Source organism: Esox lucius, chromosome 8, assembly GCF_011004845.1.
Source record: "Esox lucius isolate fEsoLuc1 chromosome 8, fEsoLuc1.pri, whole genome shotgun sequence".
NCBI classification, from domain to species: domain Eukaryota; kingdom Metazoa; phylum Chordata; class Actinopteri; order Esociformes; family Esocidae; genus Esox; species Esox lucius.
The window spans coordinates 16,070,215-16,091,078 of NC_047576.1; the positions used below are offsets into that span (position 1 = coordinate 16,070,215).

Here is a 20,864-nt window from a genome sequence, read left to right on the forward strand (position 1 = left end):
AAGGCATGTCTTCACGGTCTTGTCTTGTCATGTCTTGTCATCAATAGCCACAGTATGATAAAACAGGGCGTTACTATGATACGTGTATGCAATCTTTTAAACAACCACATGGAGGCACTTTTGCGCTGTACACCAATCTACAAACCGACAACAATCCCATCATGAGAATGCATTCACTTTTACAGTGTCGTTTTCCTTTGGATTGATACATTGTAAGAGGCAACTAGTCTTCCTAGGACGACTAATCCAAACAGCCCTTAGTAGCTTTGTCAGGATAGACTGAATTGCTGTCACATTTTAATCATTGTGGTTGACTAGTTTGCTTATGGTAATTTGTGGAAATGAGCACAAAATACCCATGACGTTCAAAACATTTCGTTTTTTTCACCACCATATGCCTTCAAATCCAAGCCTGTTACCTACGTAAAACATGTATGTCTTGACATTTTAAATTGGTCCTTATAAAATTATCTCTGGAAAGACATGCGGTATAACCGATTGGGATTGGTTGTGGGTGTAGTGACGTTTCAGACGCTGAAGAGGCGGTAGTTGGTAGTTGGCTGCTGGCAGCATCATTTCGACCGTCGTAGCAGAGATACAGCTACAATATACAGTACTGGATATTAAGCCACATATACAACCAGTTTCTAATACCAACGCATTTTGGATGGTAATCAGTCAGTTAACGGTAGGTTTAGCTAGCTAGATTGTCTTTACAGGCAAATTGTTATTAGGATAGCGAGATGTTAGCTAGCGTTTTAGCCAACTAGCTAGCTAATGTCATTAAACCATACATTGTGACCCCGTCCCCGGACTAAAAAATCGGGGCCCAAAGAGGTCGGTCAGCTAGGGTTTAGCTACTGAAGCTAACATTAGTTAGCCACCATAGAAGAGACAATCTTCCACGTCGTGGTTACAGAAAAGTAACTAGTGCCGAATTCTCTAATATTAGCTAGCTAGCCAGTAAGCTAACTTGTAAAGAAACTGCTCCATCACCATTTATTGACAAACAGGCCGGTTGGGCTAACATGGAAACATCGGGGAGAATAGCAACCACGCCAGACGCCCTCGACTTCACAGTGGACAACGTTGAGAAGGTAAGATTGTTAGTATGGATACAATTCACAATTTAGACATCTAGAACCATACAAAAAACACTAGTTATCAGATGTGTGTCGCCCATGTGGGTTTCTGAAATAATGACCAATGTTTTTTCTGTGGGTTGGTGGGGGCAACATAAATTGGATAACTTTTGCGTTTTTGTTGTATTTAATGAGAGTAAGTTATTAGTAAGTTTCCAAGTCTGTCCGTTGTCAGTGTATTTTTCGTAACCAGTATGACTGAAGGGCTTTCTGGCTATATCATGGACTTGGTGGATCTGTCCTCATATCACCCTGTATGCAAGCCAACACACAATCATCCAAACGAGTTAGTCAAATAAAAATGGTTGTGAACGAATATACATTTGAAAAGGAACTGGCTAGAATGTGCTTGCTTTGTAGATACATGACAGAATATTAAAAGAAAAGTACTATTACTTTTTTTTTTTGTTTAGAGTACTATCATGGCAAGGCGCACTTCATATCAGTGCATATCAGAGTTTTAAATGCCTATATTTTTGTGACATTAGGTGTTTTGTCAGGTTCTTTCTTTGTGTATCATGGGAAACTATCACTGGGTTTAATGTACTTCAACCTAGCTGTTGACCTGAACCGACTAGGTGCAAAATCCCTTGTTTTGACCCTGTACAAAACTATTAACCCCCAATTACGGCAAACAGTTAATGGCAAATGCTGCCATTATGTCAAATGTCAAGTGTTAGGGTTTATCATCAGAATAAAACATCTAAACGTGTTTAATGATTTAACTTTGCATATTGCCATTAAAAGCGTCCCTGTTAAGGTGCATACTGTAACTGCAGATGTACTTTTAATATGGAGAATACAGACTTTGATTAAGTGTGCGCACACCCTTCCAACTAAAGGGCTCGTCTTTCTGTCTGTGAGCCACGATGCGTTGCGCCTATGCACAGCTCTTAGATGTGGTATACTGGCTATATACAATATATATCCTTGTGTATTATTGCTTACGTATAACCATATTGTGCTAGCCTATGTTAGTGAATGACACGCTACCCTTTTACCTAATTTAAGATCAGGGATAGTGACTTATTGTTTCTTGGCTGTATTGATGGATGGCAATCTATCATTGACCATGTAGCTGCATTCTATATATACAAGTAGCAACATTATCATAGCTAGGTAGGTAGCTGAAACGTTTGTCTGGCTACCAAAACAGAGGGAAAAGCTAAAGTTGAGAGAGAATCTGAATTGCTGTACTTCCACTGTCTGGTTGGATCATTTTTGCAAGATGACATTTTTTGCTTTAGTAAAAATACTGTATACATTTTTTTTTACTCAGACTGTATTTTTGCAACGCCTGGCCTAAGGGCATTTTCCTGTTGCTGAACCCAATTCTATCCCCAGTATGCCTGTCTGACCTTGTCTGCACTTCTGTCGGGTTGTCTGTATCTCAGTATGTCTGGTTTAAACTACTAAAGCGAAAGTCTGAAGGTGTGTGTGTATATGTGTGTGAGAGAGTGCGCGCGCATTAGTCTATTAGTCTTTGAACCGGTCTGGCTAATTGGGTCCCCATACTGTCGCGCAGTGGAGCTCTCAGCTAATGACCCATCGGCTGAGTGTGAAGCTGTCTGAGGGAGAGGCAAGTTCAGGTTCTGGAGGTCATTATAGCCACGAGCTAACGCTCTCCATCTCTGTCTAAAGTGTGTGTGTTGGCAGGCTTGTGCATTTCTGCGATAACACTCCTTGTTGCTGGGTGGTCTGTGTCCATGGAGAGAGTGGGGGTGCAGAGAGGAGCAGAGAAGCAAAATATGTTACTGCATAAAAGCTCAGAGGAGTGAGGGGGGGGGGGGTGCTGTAATGAAAGAAGCAAGGGTGGGAAGTGAGAGGGCCGATGTGACCGCCTTGATTAAAGCCTTTGGGAGGGTCAGAGAGTACAAAGAAAGGATGAGTGAGGGAGGGGAAAAGAGGCTGGTGCAACAGTCAATATTGTGGGATTGAGCACGATAGGTAGAGCTGGGGAGTAAGAGTGCTAAGGACATGGCTTTGTCCCTATAGAACACAGATGACGATGTAGTGGGAGTTAGAGTAGGGTGTGGCTGCCTGTGTTTCAGTATTTACAGGTGCATGTTTATAAAATCTGTACAACAAAAAATGTATAGACTGATGTGGTTAACATAAAATGGAGAACTTCTGGATCTTTTCCATCTATCATTCTCAATAGCATTCCCAACAGCTAGACATTGGACAAGCGACCACAGACATACAGTATTTGGTGTTCCGCCAATTAAGTTACAATCAACAATTTTTGTAATTATTGGGGCATGCGAAACAAGGTTGCCCAGTTTAAGTTCTTCCTGATCTTCTCTTCCTTTCTTCTCTTTTTCTTCACTTCTTTTTGCCGGACAGCGTAAGCGTAGCCGGCCAAGAAGTGCGAATGTCTCTTACTGAGTGAGTGACTACCCCTTGTTAAATAGCGTAGTGGTCAGAGACTCAGACCTGCAACCAATAGGTCCCATGTTCGAATCTGGTCACCGTCAAAGCAAATTATACATTAGGATTTGTTTCCGGTTAGATAAAATCTTTGCTGGCTACAACCTTCAGTAGCTGCGTTATAGTAAGCCTAAAATAAAACTTTTCACTGTTTTATTGCGACTATTTCTGATGGATTTTCGAAGTATGCATCCGCATATAGCGTCACAAGTATTCTTTGATATGTCTTGGAAAATGTAGCATAATGTAAACAAGCCCTTACATTTTGCACTGTGATGTATATGGGGGAGGGGGATGAAGAACTAATGTCTCATTTGCTGCTGCTTTTTCAACTCTATGCAGGTAACGCTATTGTTTATGAATCGAGCCTTACATTGAACTCTGCTTTGACCATCCTTCACCTTAGCATCAACACTTTTCTTGATCTCCAACTACCCCTCAACTCCAGTGAAATAAAATGCATGCTGTTAGATTTGGTTGATACCTATATGTGCCTCTGTATATATTGTTCAGTCCTTTTCCAGACTCACACTAGCCATCTCCATTCTGAAATCAAATACAGAATTTTATTTCTCTTATTGTCTCTTATTCCACAATAAATCATCCTTTACCCACACTGCAAAACATGAGTATATAAATATATTACCATCCTTTTAGTTCTTGGGTGGGGCCATAATTCAATACATATTGTTATGTATTTTAAATAATGAAAATGTTTATCGCAATTTTCTAATTGATTCAGAATAAGCAAGGAAATTTAATTTGGGATGTACAGTAGTTATAATTCTCCACACCAGTATTATTTTATTTGTACTATTAAAATGTGTATCTTGTTTTCGAGAATACTGTTATTAAAAGTTGTACAAAACAAACTTTTTTTTGTTGATCTCTTGCCTTTAATTTAAAGCTTAAGCAGCATATTTTAAGATCATAATGACGACATAGAAATTAATATTGTCATTAATACTGTATTGATGAAAAATCTTGAATATATCATGAGGTAAGTTTTGGGCCATATTGGCCAGCCCTATTCAGTCCTGGACTTGGGCGATGCTGTTTACAGGTTCGCGCTAGCATTTGTTTTAAGAACGTAAACATAGTTTGTCACAATACTATCCATTGGACACAAATGCCCCCCATCAACACCCATCATTGTGATGTTTAAACTCTGGTAAATTGTTTCCAGCTGCACACAGAACGCCAGAATCGCTGATATATAAGTTCCTCTTAGAAAAATCTGTGCCGTACCTCAGTTCACTCTTCAATGTCACTCTACCTACCAACATGCTGCATTCTGGTAAATACCTCACTCTGGACAACACCACCTTCAGCCTTCATTCTTTCAGTTGTCTACTGCCAATGACTGGAATGAACTGCAAAAACTCTCAACCTTGACACTTATCAGCCCTTACTCAAGCTGTCTGAGCTGCTAATGGCTGATCCATTGTCCACCTAAACAGACCAAACGTGCTGTAGTGCTAGGATTCATTAAATTAACTGTTAACATTTTTAAAACAATGTTTATTATACAATTTAAAGGTAGACTTAGTGATATGAAGTAGATGCGAAAACATAAGTCAAATCTCTGCCCAGACACAGTTTGATCTTGCTTATTTCTGACTTGAGTCCTGCTCATGGAAATACTGCTCTGGGAAAAATGAAGAGACCACTGCAAAATTCAGTTTCTCTGGTTTTACTTTTGATAGGTATGTGTTTGAGTAAAATGAAAATTTTTGTTTTATTCTTTAAACTGCTGACAACATTACTCCCTAATTCCAAATACAAATATTGTCATTTAGAGTATTTATTTGTAGAAAATAACAACTGGTCAAAATGCCCCCCATAAAGATGAATTGTGTTCAGACCTCTAATAATGCATATAAAAAAAACATATACATTTTTCAACAACAAAATACTACTGTTTTAACTTAGGAAGAGTTCAGAAATCAATATTGGGTGTAATACCCAGATTTCTAAACACAGCTTTCATGCATCTTGGCATACTCTACACCAGTCTGTCACAATGCTGTTGGGTGACTTTATGCCACTCCTGGCACAAAAATTCAAGAAGCTCGGCTTTGTTTGATGGCTTTTGACCATCCACCTTCCTCTTGATAAAAATTCTAGAGGTTTTCAATGGGGTTCAAGTCAGGAGATTGGGCTGGCCTTGACAGGGTCTTGATCTGGTGGTCCTCCATTCACACCTTGATTGACCTGGCTGTGTGGCATGGAACGTTGTCCTGCTGGCAAAGACAATTCTCAGAGTTGGGGAACATTGTCAGAGCAGAAGGAAACAGTTGTTCTTCCAGGATAACCTTGTACTTGGCTTGATTCATGCGTCCTTCGCAAAGTAAAATCTGCCCCGATTCCAGCCTTGCTGAAGTGTCCCCAGATCATCACCGATTCTCCACCAAATTTCACAGTGGGTGCGAGACACTGGTTTATAGGCCTCTCCAGGTCTCCGTCTTACCACTAGACGACCAGGTGTTGGGCAAAGCTGAAGATTTGACTCATCAGAGAAGATAACTTCACTCGATTCCTCTACGGTCCAATCCTTAGTTAGGGAAAAATGTATTTGATCCCCTGCTGAGTTTGCCCACTGACAAAGGAATTATCAATCTATAATTTTAATGGTAGGTTTATTTGAACAGTAAGAGACAGAATAACAACAATAAAATCCAGAAAAATGCATGTCAAAAATGTTATAAATTTGATTTGCATTTTAATGAGTGAAATAAGTATTTGATCCCCTCTCAATCAGAGAGATTTCTGGCTCCCAGGTGTCTTTTATACAGGTAACGAGCTGAGATTAGGAGCTCACTCTTAAAGGGAGTGCTCCTAATCTCAGCTTGTTACCTGTATAAAAGACACCTGTCTACAGAAACAATCAATCAATCAGATTCCAAACTCTCCACCATGGCCAAGACCAAAGAGCTGTCCAAGGATGTCAGGGATAAGATTGTCGACCTACACAAGGCTGGAATGGGCTACAAGACCATCGCCAAGCAGCTTGGTGAGAAGGTGACAACAGTTGGTGCGATTATTTCGCGATTGGAAGAAACACAAAAGAACTGTCAATCTCCCTCAGTCTGGGGCTCCATGCAAGATCTCACCTTGTGGAGTTGCAATGATCATGAGAATGGTGCGGAATCATCCCAGAACTACACAGGAGGATCTTGTCAATGATCTCAAGGCAGCTGGGAGCATAGTCGCCAAGAAAACAATTGGTAACACACTATGCTGTGAAGTACTGAAATCCAGCCGCCCCCGCAATTTCCCCCTGCTCAAGAAAGCACATGTACAGGCCCGTCTGAAGTTTGCCAATGAACATCTGAATGATTCAGGAGAACTGGATGAAAGTGTTGTGGTCAGATGAGACCAAAATTGAGCTCAACTCAACTCGCCGTGTTTGGAGGAGGAGGAATTCTGCCTATGACCCCAAGAACACCATCCCCACTGTCAAACCTGGAGGTGGAAACATTATGCTTTGGGGGTGTTTTTCTGCTAAGGGGACAGGACAACTTCACTGTATCAAAGGGACAATGGACGGGGGCCATGTACCATCAAATCTTGGGTGAGAACCTCCTTCCCTCAGCCAGGGCATTGAAAATGGGTTGTGGATGTGTATTCCAGCATGACAATGACCCAAAACACACAGCCAAGGCAACAAAGGAGTGGCTCAAGAAAAAGCACATGAAGGTCCTGGAGTGGCCTAGCCAGTCTCCTGACCTTTATCCCATAGAAAATCTGTGGAGGGAGCTGAAGGTTTGAGTTGCCAAAACGTCAGCCTCAACCTTGACTTGGAGAGGACTTGGAGAAGATCTGGAAAGAGCAGTGGGACAACATCCCTCCTGAGATGTGTGCAGACTTGGTGGCCAACTACAAGAAACATCTGACCTATGGTTGACAACAAGGATTTTGCCAGCAAGTACTAAGTCTTGTTTTGCAGAGGGGTCAAATACATATTTAACTCATTTAAAATGCAAATCAATTTATAACTTTATCATTTTTGACATGCATTTTTCAGGATTTTGCTGTTGTTGTTCTGTCTCTTAATTTGGTGTGGTCTCTTAATTTTTTCCAGAGCTGAATTATTTTGCGGAGTCTACCTAGCTAGTGTATCTTCCTCTCTGCTGAACAGTGAAAACTCCTCTGCTAGTCCGGGGAACGTAAAGTGGTTAGCTGGAACGAGTCCAACCATATGTCCTGCTAATTTCCGATCGATTAGTTGAAAAGAGGAGTGAGAAGAGACCCCATTAGATTATTGTAATATACAGAGTTAGTCCCATAGGTAACTTGAATGGTAGTGTTCAGCACACGGTACTGTACTTCAGCAAATCGGCAAAGCTGAATTATGCTTTCTAAAACTGGAACCAAAAAAGAGACCAAAACAGATGCAGGAGTGGGATCAGAAATAATTGGGGGATCTTTCAATATGTTCTCTAGATTTCTAAAATCTTATGAACTTTCTTTGAATATCCTTCCTGATTCTGGAATTTTTTATGAAATGTGAGCCATTCATTATACATTTCTGGAATTTTGCAATCTGATAAGAGTATGTGCGTGTCTGCTTGCGCATGTGTTGGAGATGTTGGTTCCTGGCTCTGTCTCGGTTCCAGCAGTACAATTTAGCCTTTGTCCCAGCTGTGTGTGAGATGATAATCGTTAGTTGGGTACTGTGCCGAGAGTATACCCACAGACAGAAACACAGAGTGGTGGAAAGTATTCAGACCCCTTTACTTTCTCCACATGTTGTGTTATAGACTAAATGTATAACAAATTACATAATGACATAAATCTACACACAGAACACCACAATACAACAGAGTAACTGAATAGTTTTGGAATAGTAAAGGGTACTCTTTGAGTAATAAAATTTCTCGCTACCCCCTTCAATCCATTGCAAAAACAGTATAAATTATTTATATTGCTTTCGTGTTCGATTTACATAGCATAGTTCACATGGTGTAGGGGTTAGCTATTCAACTTTCTATTTGTTTTCTAAAGAAACAAACCAGCTATGGAGTGTTTTGAATTATTGTTTTCATTCTAGGTACTGTATAGATATCAGGTAGCCACATACAGTCATCTTTTATCTAATTTAATATGTTGAATGTAGTGTAGCGATCCTGTAATACCTGTTGTTGGTTTGGATGTTAACTAATGTAGGGAACCGTGGCGTTTAGACTAATTGATTTGACAGGTACAAGTAAACAGACACCACATCTCTACGCACGTACACGTGCACCCATTCCCACTGTTTAAATGGCGTAGAGGTTAAAGAACGCAGTCTGTCACATAGTAAACCACAGATCGACTCCAACTCTGGCAACAATCCCAATCCCTTCTAAATTGCCGGCTGGCAGAGCTAGGCTTGCCTGGTTTCTTTTCTGGTTTTTCAGATTTTATAACAAATTAGCGATATAATTATAACTTAAAATAAATAAAATCTAGTGCACTACATAATCTGTGGCTAAGCATAATTGCAACTCATCTGTTTAGTGAGCTAAATGTTAACTTACCACATAATGTAATTATTTTTCGTTGGAGGCCCACTGCCAAATCACTTATCTTAACGTTTTGGTGTTAACGTAACCTTCAGTTTGTTTAAAGGCTGCAACAACTATTTAATTGCAATGATTATAAAACGTTTTATTAGGTGATGCTACTACACCTGTGGATAGTTGTGTACAACCCAAGTTGTCTAAAGTATGAGAATAGATTATATTGAAAAAGTAAAACAAATTACATTAAAAAAAAGAATTTGCGCTAACAATTAATGTATTTAGATTGTTAACTTAAAAATAAAATGTGATTTCATCATTTGAATAACCATTTGAGCACATTTCTAACAAACAAATCTGGAAATGGGCATATTTAGGACACACATGGGCTTAAAGGGTACATTTGCTATCCATTTAGCCAAGGCAAGACTTTTCATGTATTTTATAAGAACATGTTTAGCTGAAAACTTTTATTTTTTTCTCCACTTTGTTTTAAAAAGGTTTTCTAATATACATATTTGAAATGTCAAAACGTTTTGGTTGGCTTAATAGTTAAGCTTACCCTGGGTCTGGTCTGGTCTAGATCCTGTTGGATGGCTGGCTAGGTGGATCTTATGCCAGCTATAAAGCTAACTCTCTGAGAACAATGAAGACAGAGTGGGATACTCACACAGAGAGGCTGAGGTACTGACTTCCAAATGACACACCATGCCAGGGAGGGATGGGGGGAGCTAGAGGGGGTGAACAATGACACTGAGACGACAGTGCTTTTAGGGGAGGGATGGGTACTGGGTTGAGATCCTAGAGGCTATTTTAATGCATGACTGATATGAGCGAGGTGGATCACTTCCAGTTGACTGAATGAAGCATGGCGGCCTGTGGTCCTCTTCACCCCCCATCATGACAGTTCCAGATCTAGGATCTGAAATAAATCTCGTCAGTTGGCTCTGTTCCAATCACGTCTGATTTGTCTTAGTCTTGCTGAACCAAGTGTGAAGCGTCACTACATTTCTCTTAATAATTTTTCGCAAAAGGAATACATTTTGTTGCTTATTTGAATTGTTATGCACAGACAGCAGACACCGTCAACAACCGCCCACGGCCCAACACAGACACATACTGTCCCTGCTCCCTTCATTCATCAATTCTCTTCCTCGTTCTGCAGGCTAATTGATTGCCATTTCACATCATGAATATTAACAACCAGTTCTAATTATGACAATGTATATGATGATGATGGTCATGTTAAATTGATCTCATCTGTAATTCTAATGTTCATTCGGATGTGGATCAATAGCTTCTGCCTTGAGGAGGGTATGTGTGCACGTCTGTCTCCAAGGACAAAAGGACACTGACATTTTGTTACAGTATCTTGACTGGACATCAAACCCATCTCTTCTGGCCAATCAAAACCACGAGGCCCGCTGAGTTAAGGCCTGATTGCCTGATCCGGGAGATACAGCTACACCAGTGTTTCTAGACCCTGCTCCTGGGCGTCCCCCTACCCTGCATGTTTTAGATCTCTTCCTGCTCTGTCACACATGATTCAAATGATCAGTTCGTTATCAAGTCCTTCATGAGCTACATCAGGTATGTTGGGGCAGGGAGAGATCTAAAACATGCAGGGCAGGGGGACGTCCAGGAGCAGGGTCGAGAAACACTGACCTAGGTGTTTCATTGTGGTGTAGTGTGTTACAGCAGATGCTGAATAAACTGCACCAAAGCCTTGTCACCCCAGAAATAAGGATTGTTTTATTCTTAACATGCTTGTTAACACCATCATTCACTTCTAATAGGGAATACATGAAGAAGGTAGGCTTCCAGGAAGGAATAGTTAAGTAGAGGTCAGCCTGCATGTACAGTCCTGAAGGAGACAGGCTCATGTTTATTTTATTACTCTGAAAATAGCAGGTGTTGTCTCTGTTATAGGGCCAACCACCTGGGCTTGGGTACATTGAAGACAGTTTTTGCTAGATTCTATTTACTATGCTTTTTGATAGCCCTTGTATTTTTTAAGTGTAATGTGTTTGGTGTCTGTAGGGTTGCTATTACCCTCCTCCCGTCTAAAGGCCCGTTACTTCTTTGACTGATGGCTGAGGAGGAGCATATTTACCGATTTACTGCAGCGCAGATGTTATTCTACCTGTGCTGCCTGGAGGCCTCCTGGCCCATTCCACACTCTGCTATGAATGTTCCCTCTCACTCCAATTCAACACACACCGTCAACTGAGTGGAAGTAATAGTCTGGTTGCTAGTTCTTTTGGAGCCAAAGTAGTGAGGGAGGGTGCTATCTGCTGCAAACAGACAGGGCTGCTTGTCACCTCCTGCCTACCCTCTCTGTTTCTGCTTGAGAAGGGGATGATCAGATCCCTGACTGCAGCTGCTATTAGGCTGAAGGCTGATATTAAGCATCCCTTCAGACAGGTAGACAGACTGCTGCTGTCAACCAATATTTCAGACAGACAGCTGGTATCCAACAAGCCTTTAGACAGACACCTGCTGTGAACGAGGACTTCAGACAGACAGGCAGGCTGCTGTCAACCAAACTAGAGATTGACGGGTTATGATTTATCAAGGCCAATACCGATTATATGCACTCCAAAAAAGCTGATAACTTATTAATTATCTTATTTATAAAAAAAAATAATGATACTTATTGAACAATCAGCACTTTTGCTGTAATTTCTTTATTTAATTTTGATAGTTGCCCCTATAATAACCAGTCATCAGTTTTGGTGTCGAAATGCGGTAGAGCAGCACACATCCATGTGAATAACCACATAGCACATGGTGGAGGAGGTATGTGAGTCCAGGGGGGACATGAATAATTAAGCAACAAATTGCTCTACTCTGGTGTATTTTACACATATTTATGAGTCTACAGTGTAAAGTCTCCCCAAGAATAATTGAGAGTACAAGAATTTGCATTAGCCTTTAAGTCACACTATACAAAATAACACTTATTAATCAATAGCAATTACCCTTGATTATCAGTGATGAATCCCTAATGTCTACAGACTGCACTGTGTATTCCTGGATTATTATGGCACCCTCAACACTGGTGTCATTTTTATTTTCACTGCTTAGGCTTGAGTCACTAAAAAAGAGACCTCAGGGCCAGACCCAGCAATCAGTATTAGTTATTGAAAACGTAATTGTTTAATTTTTAATAGATACGTTTCATACTGCAGTTGAGGTTTCAAGCTTTCTAGACAGGAACAACTTGTAGTCATTGTTCTTTTGAAGCTGCTTCACGTTCTAACTTGCAAAAAGCTGCTTTTAACTAAACCTTCAGACAGGTAGACCGACAACTGCTACCAACTAAACCTTCAGACCGGTAGACCGACAACTGCTACCTACTAAACCTTCAGACAGGTAGACCGACAACTGCTACCAACTAAACCTTCAGACAGGTAGACCGACAACTGCTACCAACTAAACCTTCAGACAGGTAGACCGACAACTGCTACCTACTAAACCTTCAGACAGGTAGACCGACAACTGCTACCTACTAAACCTTCAGACAGGTAGACCGACAACTGCTACCTACTAAACCTTCAGACAGGTAGAGCGACAACTGCTACCTACTAAACCTTCAGACAGGTAGAGCGACAACTGCTACCTACTAAACCTTCAGACAGGTAGACAGACAACTGCTACCAAATAAACCTTCAGACCGACAACTGCTACCATCTAAACCTTCAGACAGGTAGACAGACAACTGCTACCAACTAAACCTTCAGACAGACAACTGCTACCAACTAAACCTTCAGACAGGTAGACAGACAACTGCTACCAACTAAACCTTCAGACAGGTAGACAGACAACTGCTACCTACTAAACCTTCAGACAGACAACTGCTACCAACTAAACCTTCAGACAGGTAGACAGAAAACTGCTACCAACTAAACCTTCAGACAGGTAGACCGACAACTGCTACCTACTAAACCTTCAGACAGGTAGACCGACAACTGCTACCTACTAAACCTTCAGACAGGTAGACCGACAACTGCTACCTACTAAACCTTCAGACAGGTAGACCGACAACTGCTACCTACTAAACCTTCAGACCGGTAGACCGACAACTGCTACCTACTAAACCTTCAGACAGGTAGAGCGACAACTGCTACCTACTAAACCTTCAGACAGGTAGACCGACAACAGCTACCAACTAAACCTTCAGACAGGTAGACCGACAACTGCTACCTACTAAACCTTCAGACAGGTAGACAGACAACTGCTACCAAGTAAACCTTCAGACAGACAACTGCTACCAACTAAACCTTCAGACAGACAACTGCTACCAACTAAACCTTCAGACAGGTAGACAGACAACTGCTACCAACTAAACCTTCGGACAGACAACTGCTACCAACTAAACCTTCAGCCAGATGAAATCTGGTCCACAACTGCATATTGTTCAGTTATATAGGCTGGGACAGGCCGTAATGCAATGTATTACAGCACAGCTGCTTACAGCTAGGGCTATGGTGGCAATTAGACCGTCATGAACATAATTAACTGCCAAAACCGTTGACATTTTTTCCCCCAAAGAAACCTTTTTACATAGATATGAAATATAGGAGTTTTAGTATTGGCTATAACACTTTTTTTTGCTTATTACTGCTTTACAAACTGTCTTCTATTCTTCTGAACTGGCTTTGATTTGCAGCACTAAGGTGGGCAGAAGTACACAGAGGAAGAAGCCAGAATCTTTGAAGCAGGTCAACTGAGTTCAATTAATTCCCTGCTTGCTTGCTCTCAGTCCTTGTAGTCCTAAATAAATACTCTAGGTATTCTTTTTAAAAGATTTCCGTTGCTGCCTATTTGTTAATTACTCAAATGTAATTGACACACGTTGAGGTTGATCATGTCAAATAGATAAAAGTGCCTTGTAATCCTCCAACCTGTCATGGATATTTCCTTTTTAATACACTAATCAACCCGGATCTATATAATATGAACAAGCTGCATGTATTTATTTATATTGAAGTAGTTATCAATTCCAACTTAATTGTCTTTCCCGTCATCTGTATCAAGTCTATCTTGCAATGTAGTCTATTTAAAAATATAAAATAAAAGATTGCATTTTTGTTGTATATTTATGCAACCACAATTCCCAAAAAGTTGAGATGCTGTGTAAAATGCAAATATAAACAGAATGCAGAGATGTGCAAATAATTTCTCTATATTTCATTGAAATAGTATACAGACAACATATCAAATTTTGAAACTGAGAAATGTTATTGTTTTTGGAAAAATACATTCTCTATGTTATATGTTGCTAAAAAGTTGGGACGTTGCTAAAAAGTTGGGACAGGGGCATGTTTACCACTGTGTTACATCACCTCTTCTTTTAACATTACTCTGTAAGCGTTTGGAAACTGAGATGACCAGTTACTGTAGTTTTGGGAGTGAAATGTACTCCCATCCTTGCTTGATATAGGAATGCAGCTGTTTTTTGAAATGTGTTGCTGGCATCATATTCAAAGTGGGTATATTGTTTTCACGAAACCATAACATTTCTACATGTTGTCTTGGTACTATTTTCTACTGAATATAGGGTTTAAATGATCTGCACATCATTGCATACTGTTTTTCTTTACATTTTACACAGCGTCGCACATTTTTGGGAAATGGGGTTGCATATTTTAAGGAATGGGTAAATATTTCCTATTGGAGCTGACTAGTCTCTGATTAACTGTCTAATGATTATAGGGCTGTGTGTGGGTTTACCTATTCAGGGAGTTTCCTGCAATAGCCTGCATATCTAGACTCAATAATAACCCCAGGTTGTGCTTTAATTTCATTATATTGTAAAAGCATATTCTCAGTTGTTTAGCCTAGATGATTTATCATTGTTGCATCATCTTTAAGAATATAATGGCTATTACCGAAACTTTTTATTAAAGCTCTCATGACAGCAGGTAATGGCAGGTCTTTCACAAATGGCAGTCTTTTGGAATGGCCCCTTGGTGTGAACCTTTGGAACCAAACTGCACCTGTGAAAGAGCCCCTAGTCACGGGAGGAGAGGTTTCTTCAGCCTTCTCTTTTATAGTCTCAGTCAGTACCCCCGATGAGATTCTGAAAGTCACCTTTAGCTTTGTATTTTCCGCTACTCACGATACCGATTAGCATATTGTTTTGCCAGTCACACTGCCTGAACAGGTGCTCTGCACTCAAGAAACAAGCATAGTGTGTTATTGAGATGCATAGAAATACATTCATACTCTTGAAGGTTAGGCGTTCAGCAGGCTACAGGCTGCCATACTTTCATTGACGATGTGCAATATTCATGATTCTACATTAGAATGATGATTGAGCCTGGGTGAGGATAGAAGGATGAGTGTACCTAGTGGAGGATTGAAGGATGAGTGAGCCTTGGGGAGGATACAAGGATGAGTGAGCCTAGGGGAGGATAGAAGGATGAGCGAGCCTTGGGGAGGATACAAGGATGAGTGATCCTGGAGTTGGAAGTGAGGGAGATGAGTGAGTATGGAGTAGGATGCTTGAAGGATGAATGTGGGGGAGGAGGCTAGAAGGGTGAGTGAGTAAGGGGGAGGGTGCAGGGACAGAGAGGAAGGAAAGAATTGATGGTGGAAGAAAACCAGCAGTCTGATCCTCAGTGTTTCCTGTAGTGGCTGAACTCTAATGTGGCTAAACAACTGGAAACGCTCTAATGACCCTTAATCCTTATTTAACTTACTTAAATTGCATTGTGTTTGTACTGACTCTCTCCCTCCCCAATCTCCCTTCCTCGCTCCCTCCCTCCCTTCCTCTCTCCCTCCCTCGCTCCCTCCCTCCCTTCCTCTCTCCCTCCCTGTCTCCCTCCCTCTCTCCCTCCCTGTCTCCCTCCCTGTCTCTCTCCCTCCCTCCCTGTCTCCCTCCCTGTCTCCCACCCTCCCTTGTCTCTCTTTCTCCAGGCACTCCACCAGTTGTACTATGACCCTAACATAGAGAATAAGAACCTGGCACAAAAGTGGCTGATGCAGGCTCAGGTTTCTCCTCAGGCCTGGCAGTTCAGCTGGGCTCTGCTCAGCCCAGACAAGGTATTATACTCACACATGCAGATGTGTAAATGAATTTCACACACACACACACACCTTACCCTACTCTCTCTTCTGAGGTTCCTGAGATCCAGTACTTTGGGGCCAGTGCCCTCCACACTAAGATATCCCGCTACTGGTCAGACATCCCCTCAGACCAGTATGAGACCCTGAAGACCCAACTCTTCTCCCAGATCGCCTGCTTCTCCTCTGGGTCCAAGATGGTGGGTAGATGAAGGATTATTTGTTGTGGTAAATGATTATTTCAAATAGATTTACCAGGTGATATGTGTAACAAGCGTAGACTGAATTGCAGCATCATGGATGACTCTCATTGTGGCTTGTTTCCAAGGTGCTGACACGTCTGTGTGTAGCGCTGGCCTCCCTGGCTCTAAACACCATGCCAGAGGCGTGGCCGGGGGCTGTGCCAGAGATGGTGCGCGTGTTTCAGGAGGAGGGCGGAGGGGTGGACGGCCGGGCCAGGTGTCTGGCCCTGTTGGAGCTGCTCACCGTCCTGCCAGAGGAGTTCCAGACCAGCCGCCTGCCGCAGTACCGCAAGGGACAGGTGAGAGCTGACGAGCAGACGGAAAGAGGCAGGGGGGGGGGGGCAGGCAGGCAGGCAGGGAGGGAGAGAGAGGGGGAGGCAGGCAGAGGGAGAGAGAAGGGGAGGCAGGCAGAGGGAGAGAGACAGGCATTGATATATCTCTTAAAGCACTGTGTGACAACTGCTGATGTGAAAAGGGCTTTATAAAAATATCTGATTGATTGACTGTAAGGTCTCTCTGGCTGCAGGTCCGCGGGGCCCTGGGACGTGAGTGGGGGTCAGTGTGCCCACTCCTCCAGCAGCTGCTCCGCCGTGGGGACAGTCCCGGGGCGGTGAAGGCTCGGGTCCTGCGCTGCCTGTCGTCCTGGGTGCTGCTAGACGTCCCGCTCAGTGAGAGCGAAGGCCTGGTGGAGGACTGCTTCACCGCTCTGCCCGACCCCGAGCTGTTTGACACTGCCGTGGAGGCCATCGTCAATGCAATATCCCAGCCTGACTCCCAGAGGTGGGTGTGGAGTGTCTGTGTCAGCCCAGCGACGGCACCCTAGACTGACACACAGTTCGGAGGAGGTGTCGGGATTCACTGTTATCATTATGGGGGAAGGGGTGGGCACAGGCACTGTATACGTTATGGGGGAGGTGGGGACAATCACCGTGTCCCTTCTGGAGGAGGTGGGGACAGTCATTTTCAGCATTACAGAGGAGGTGGTTTGGGGAGTAATTGTGTTCAGTATGGTGATGGTGGTACAGGGAGTCACTGTCCAGTATGGAGGAGGTGGTGCAGGGAGTCACTGTCCAGTATGGAGGAGGTGGTGCAGGGAGTCACTGTCCAGTATGGAGGAGGTGGTGCAGGGAGTCACTGTCCATTATGGAGGAGAAGGGGGTGGGGGCCCAGTAGAGCAACACATTTTGACAAGAAAGATAACGTGGAGGAGAGAGAGGGACTGGTAAGGAGAGATCAAATCAGATGTGGGGGGGGGATTCATCGGCTGGCTGGCGTTACCGTGGTTACAAGGCTGGGGAGTGATGTCATCATGCTCCGATTGGCTCTGATGGCAGACACCCAGGGAAGCGGGGGGAGAGGGAAGGAAGTGGGGAGCGGGGGAGATGGTTGTAACATCCACCTAAAGGCAGCAGTTTGGAGTTGTGATAACATTGCAGACATGCCTGTTCACACTAACACAGACACCCTGATTTACCTACTGCTCTGTTCAACTTCCCAAGTCCCTGCTGGGTGTGTGATTCCTCTGGTGGGCGTGCGTGCGTGCGTGTGTGTGTGTGTGTCTTTCCTCCTCCCTTTTCTTTCACACAGTTCTTTTCTTCTCTCCCTGGTCTCCGTTTTTCCCCACTCTTCCCCTTTTCTCCCCTTTCCTCTCACTTTAATTACAGTGACACTCTGAGACAGGGGAAATGAGTTGCCTGGCAACAGGATGCAGTTGGACCAATAGCGTCCTCCCGGATGACTTGACTGTAATGTGGTTAAACAGTGTTGGAAGGAGGGGAAATGAAGAGAGTGGCCTTTAAGATTAATTACAGGGAGGAAAGGAGATGGGAGAGAGTGGGAGATGGGAAAAGGGAGGTGCTGCGGCAGACCATCTCTGTGGGATCTGTGCCATGCCAGATTTCATACCATGGACATTTGTACACAGTCTCAGTCAAAGCAAAATACTGTCCTTTGAATAACATGCATGTACAGGAGAATGTACAGTCGCAGACAGACTAATGTATTAAATCCCAATCCACCCGGGGTGGTTTAGTCACTTTAACTAGGCAGATGTCAAACAGACATAGGAGTCTCTTTGTTTCTACCTTTATCTCTCCCCATCTCACTCGCTCCCTCTTTCCCCCCATCTCGCTCTCTCCCCCCATCTCGCTCTCTCCCCCCATCTCGCTCTCTCCCCCCAGCTCGCTCTCTCCCCCCATCTCGCTCGCTCTCTCCCCCCATCTCGCTCGCTCTCTCCCCCCGTCTCGGTCACTCTCTCCCCCCATCTCGCTCGCTCTCTCCCCACGTCTCGGTCGCTCTCTCTCTCCCCACGTCTCGGTCGCTCTCTCTCTCCCTCCGTCTCACTCGCTCGCTCTCTCTCCCCAGATCTTGCACACTCTTTCTTTGCCCCCATCTTGCGCTCTCCCTATCTCCCTCTCTCTCTGTTCCTGCTGGGTGTTCTGTCTGTCTGTGTTGCTCAATAAGATCTCATAATAGGAGATGGCACTCAGTTGAGTGTGTCTTGGTATGTACACAGCAGGGGCAGACTAAACTCAGTGTTCATTCATTTTTAATGGAGCCCTTTGGAAATGCTGGTGGTGCACCCTTGGCCGGGGGAGGGCTTCGTGTGTGTGTCTGATAAGGGTTAGGGGGTTTGGAAGATGATGGTCTGGGGGGGAAGGCACCTTTTCTGTCTGTGTTTCTGTCTATGCTTGTGTCTTTGCGTGTTTCTGTCTGTCTTTGCGTGTTTCTGTCTGTCTTTGCGTGTTTCTGTCTGTCTTTGCGTGTTTCTGTCTGTCTTTGCGTGTTTCTGTCTGTCTTTGCGTGTTTCTGTCTGTCTTTGCGTGTTTCTGTCTGTGTCTGTCTGTGTGTTGTCATGCAGGTGGTACAGCAGCCTTGATGATTTGTTGGTACGTTCACAGAAACCTGAACTAATGACATTGCAATGTTGTCGAGATCTGTGAACTCCACACACACACACACACACACACCACTCATAGAGGTTGTTGTAAGTGCAGATGACAGTGGGTTGTTTAAGCTTAATGAGAGCAGCAGAACAGGTTGTGTGTGTGTTTCTGTGTGTGTGCTTGGGCGCACATGGAGGGACATATCTGTTCACTTTGTGTCCAGCCTGGAGCTGATTTATTCCCCACTTACAGGGTGAAAATATACACACAATATTTTTATGGAACTCACTATTCCAATTTCCTGCTGAAACACCTTGGAAAATACTTCAGAAGGACAAAAAGGCCAATAAATTAAATGATTAGTAGTGTGAACATAAGTAATGAAGATGAAAAGAAAACGGACAAACAGTTTTAAACAAATACAGTTGTAGTCAGAAGAAATGGCACTCTTGATCTTATTTCAGATTACTTACAATGATCTCTAAAATTATGAATATCAAATCAGAAAATGAACAGAAATGGCATTGGCAAAGTTATTGACACCCTTGACTCAATATTTTGTAGCACTGCCTTTGCCAAAATAACTAAAATCAAGTGCCTTTAGACATGAATGAGTGTCCTGGAATTCTATACTGGCAGATTGGCCTACTTTTCTGGTGCCAACTCTTCCAGTCCTCCCCTACATACAGCCCTTCATTTCTTTGAGCAAACATTTAAATCACGCATCGGGTCTCGATGAAGGAATTATATTAAAGATCAAAATCTTTACTGTACATTGTGTAATTCACTGAAAACAAAATGACTTAACAACGGTCAGTGGAAGTCAAAGTCCCCAACCAGTTGAGGGCTGGATTCAAACTCACACCGAAAATCAAAGTAAACAATTGAAATCACAGACTGTTCCAACTTGTGTGAATTTTATCATGGCAACTCATAATGTGACTCAGTAGTGTGTCTGGCCCCCATGTGCCTGTTTGCACTCTCGACAACATCTGGGCATGCTCCTGATGGTACGGCGGATGGTGTCCTGGGGAATCTCCTCCCAGACCTGGATCAGAGCATCAGATTGTGGCGTTTCTTGGTGGCGTTGGATGCACCGGTACATAACGTCTCAGAGGTCCTCAACTGGATTCAGGTCTGGGGAAAGTGAGGGCCATTCAATGGCATGAATGTCTTCGTCATCCATGAACTGCCTACACACTCTGGCCACATGAGGCCGGGCATTGTCCTGCACGAGGTGGAACCCTGGGCCCACTGCACCAGCGTAAGGTCTGACCATGGGTCTGAGGATTTCATCCCGGTACCTAAGACCAGTCAGGGTACCATTTGATAACACATGGAGCTCTGTGTGACCCTCCAAGCATATGCCTCCCCAGACCATCACTGACCCACAGTCAAACCAGTCATGCTGGATGATGTTGCAGGCAGCGTAACGTTCACCACGGCGTCTCCAGACTCTTTCACGTCTGTCACATGCTCAGTGTGAACCTGCTCTCATCTGTGAAGAGAACGGGGCACCATTGATGGACCTGCCAATTCTGGTGTTCTCTGGCAAATGCCAATTGGGCTGCACAGTGCTGGGCTGTGAGC

General features: G+C 43.3%; 1 protein-coding gene across 2 annotated transcripts in view; it reads left to right on the forward strand.

The window, feature by feature from the left end:
* The first annotated feature begins 542 nt into the window (after nt 1-542).
* Nucleotides 543-20,864, forward strand: part of LOC105011678 (importin-13) — a 40,058-nt gene continuing 19,736 nt past the window's right edge. The window contains exons 1-6 of one of the 2 annotated variants that reach the window (XR_004576046.1): nt 543-688; nt 1,014-1,097; nt 16,001-16,126; nt 16,204-16,347; nt 16,476-16,688; nt 16,916-17,169. Coding sequence is in view for 1 of the 2 variants with exons in the window: in XM_010871891.4 (XP_010870193.1) it covers nt 668-688; nt 1,014-1,097; nt 16,001-16,126; nt 16,204-16,347; nt 16,476-16,688; nt 16,916-17,169 (842 nt within the window). In the remaining variant the exon portion in view is untranslated. The remainder of the gene's footprint in view (nt 689-1,013; nt 1,098-16,000; nt 16,127-16,203; nt 16,348-16,475; nt 16,689-16,915; nt 17,170-20,864) is intronic. The other variant, XM_010871891.4, reaches the window with a different exon arrangement.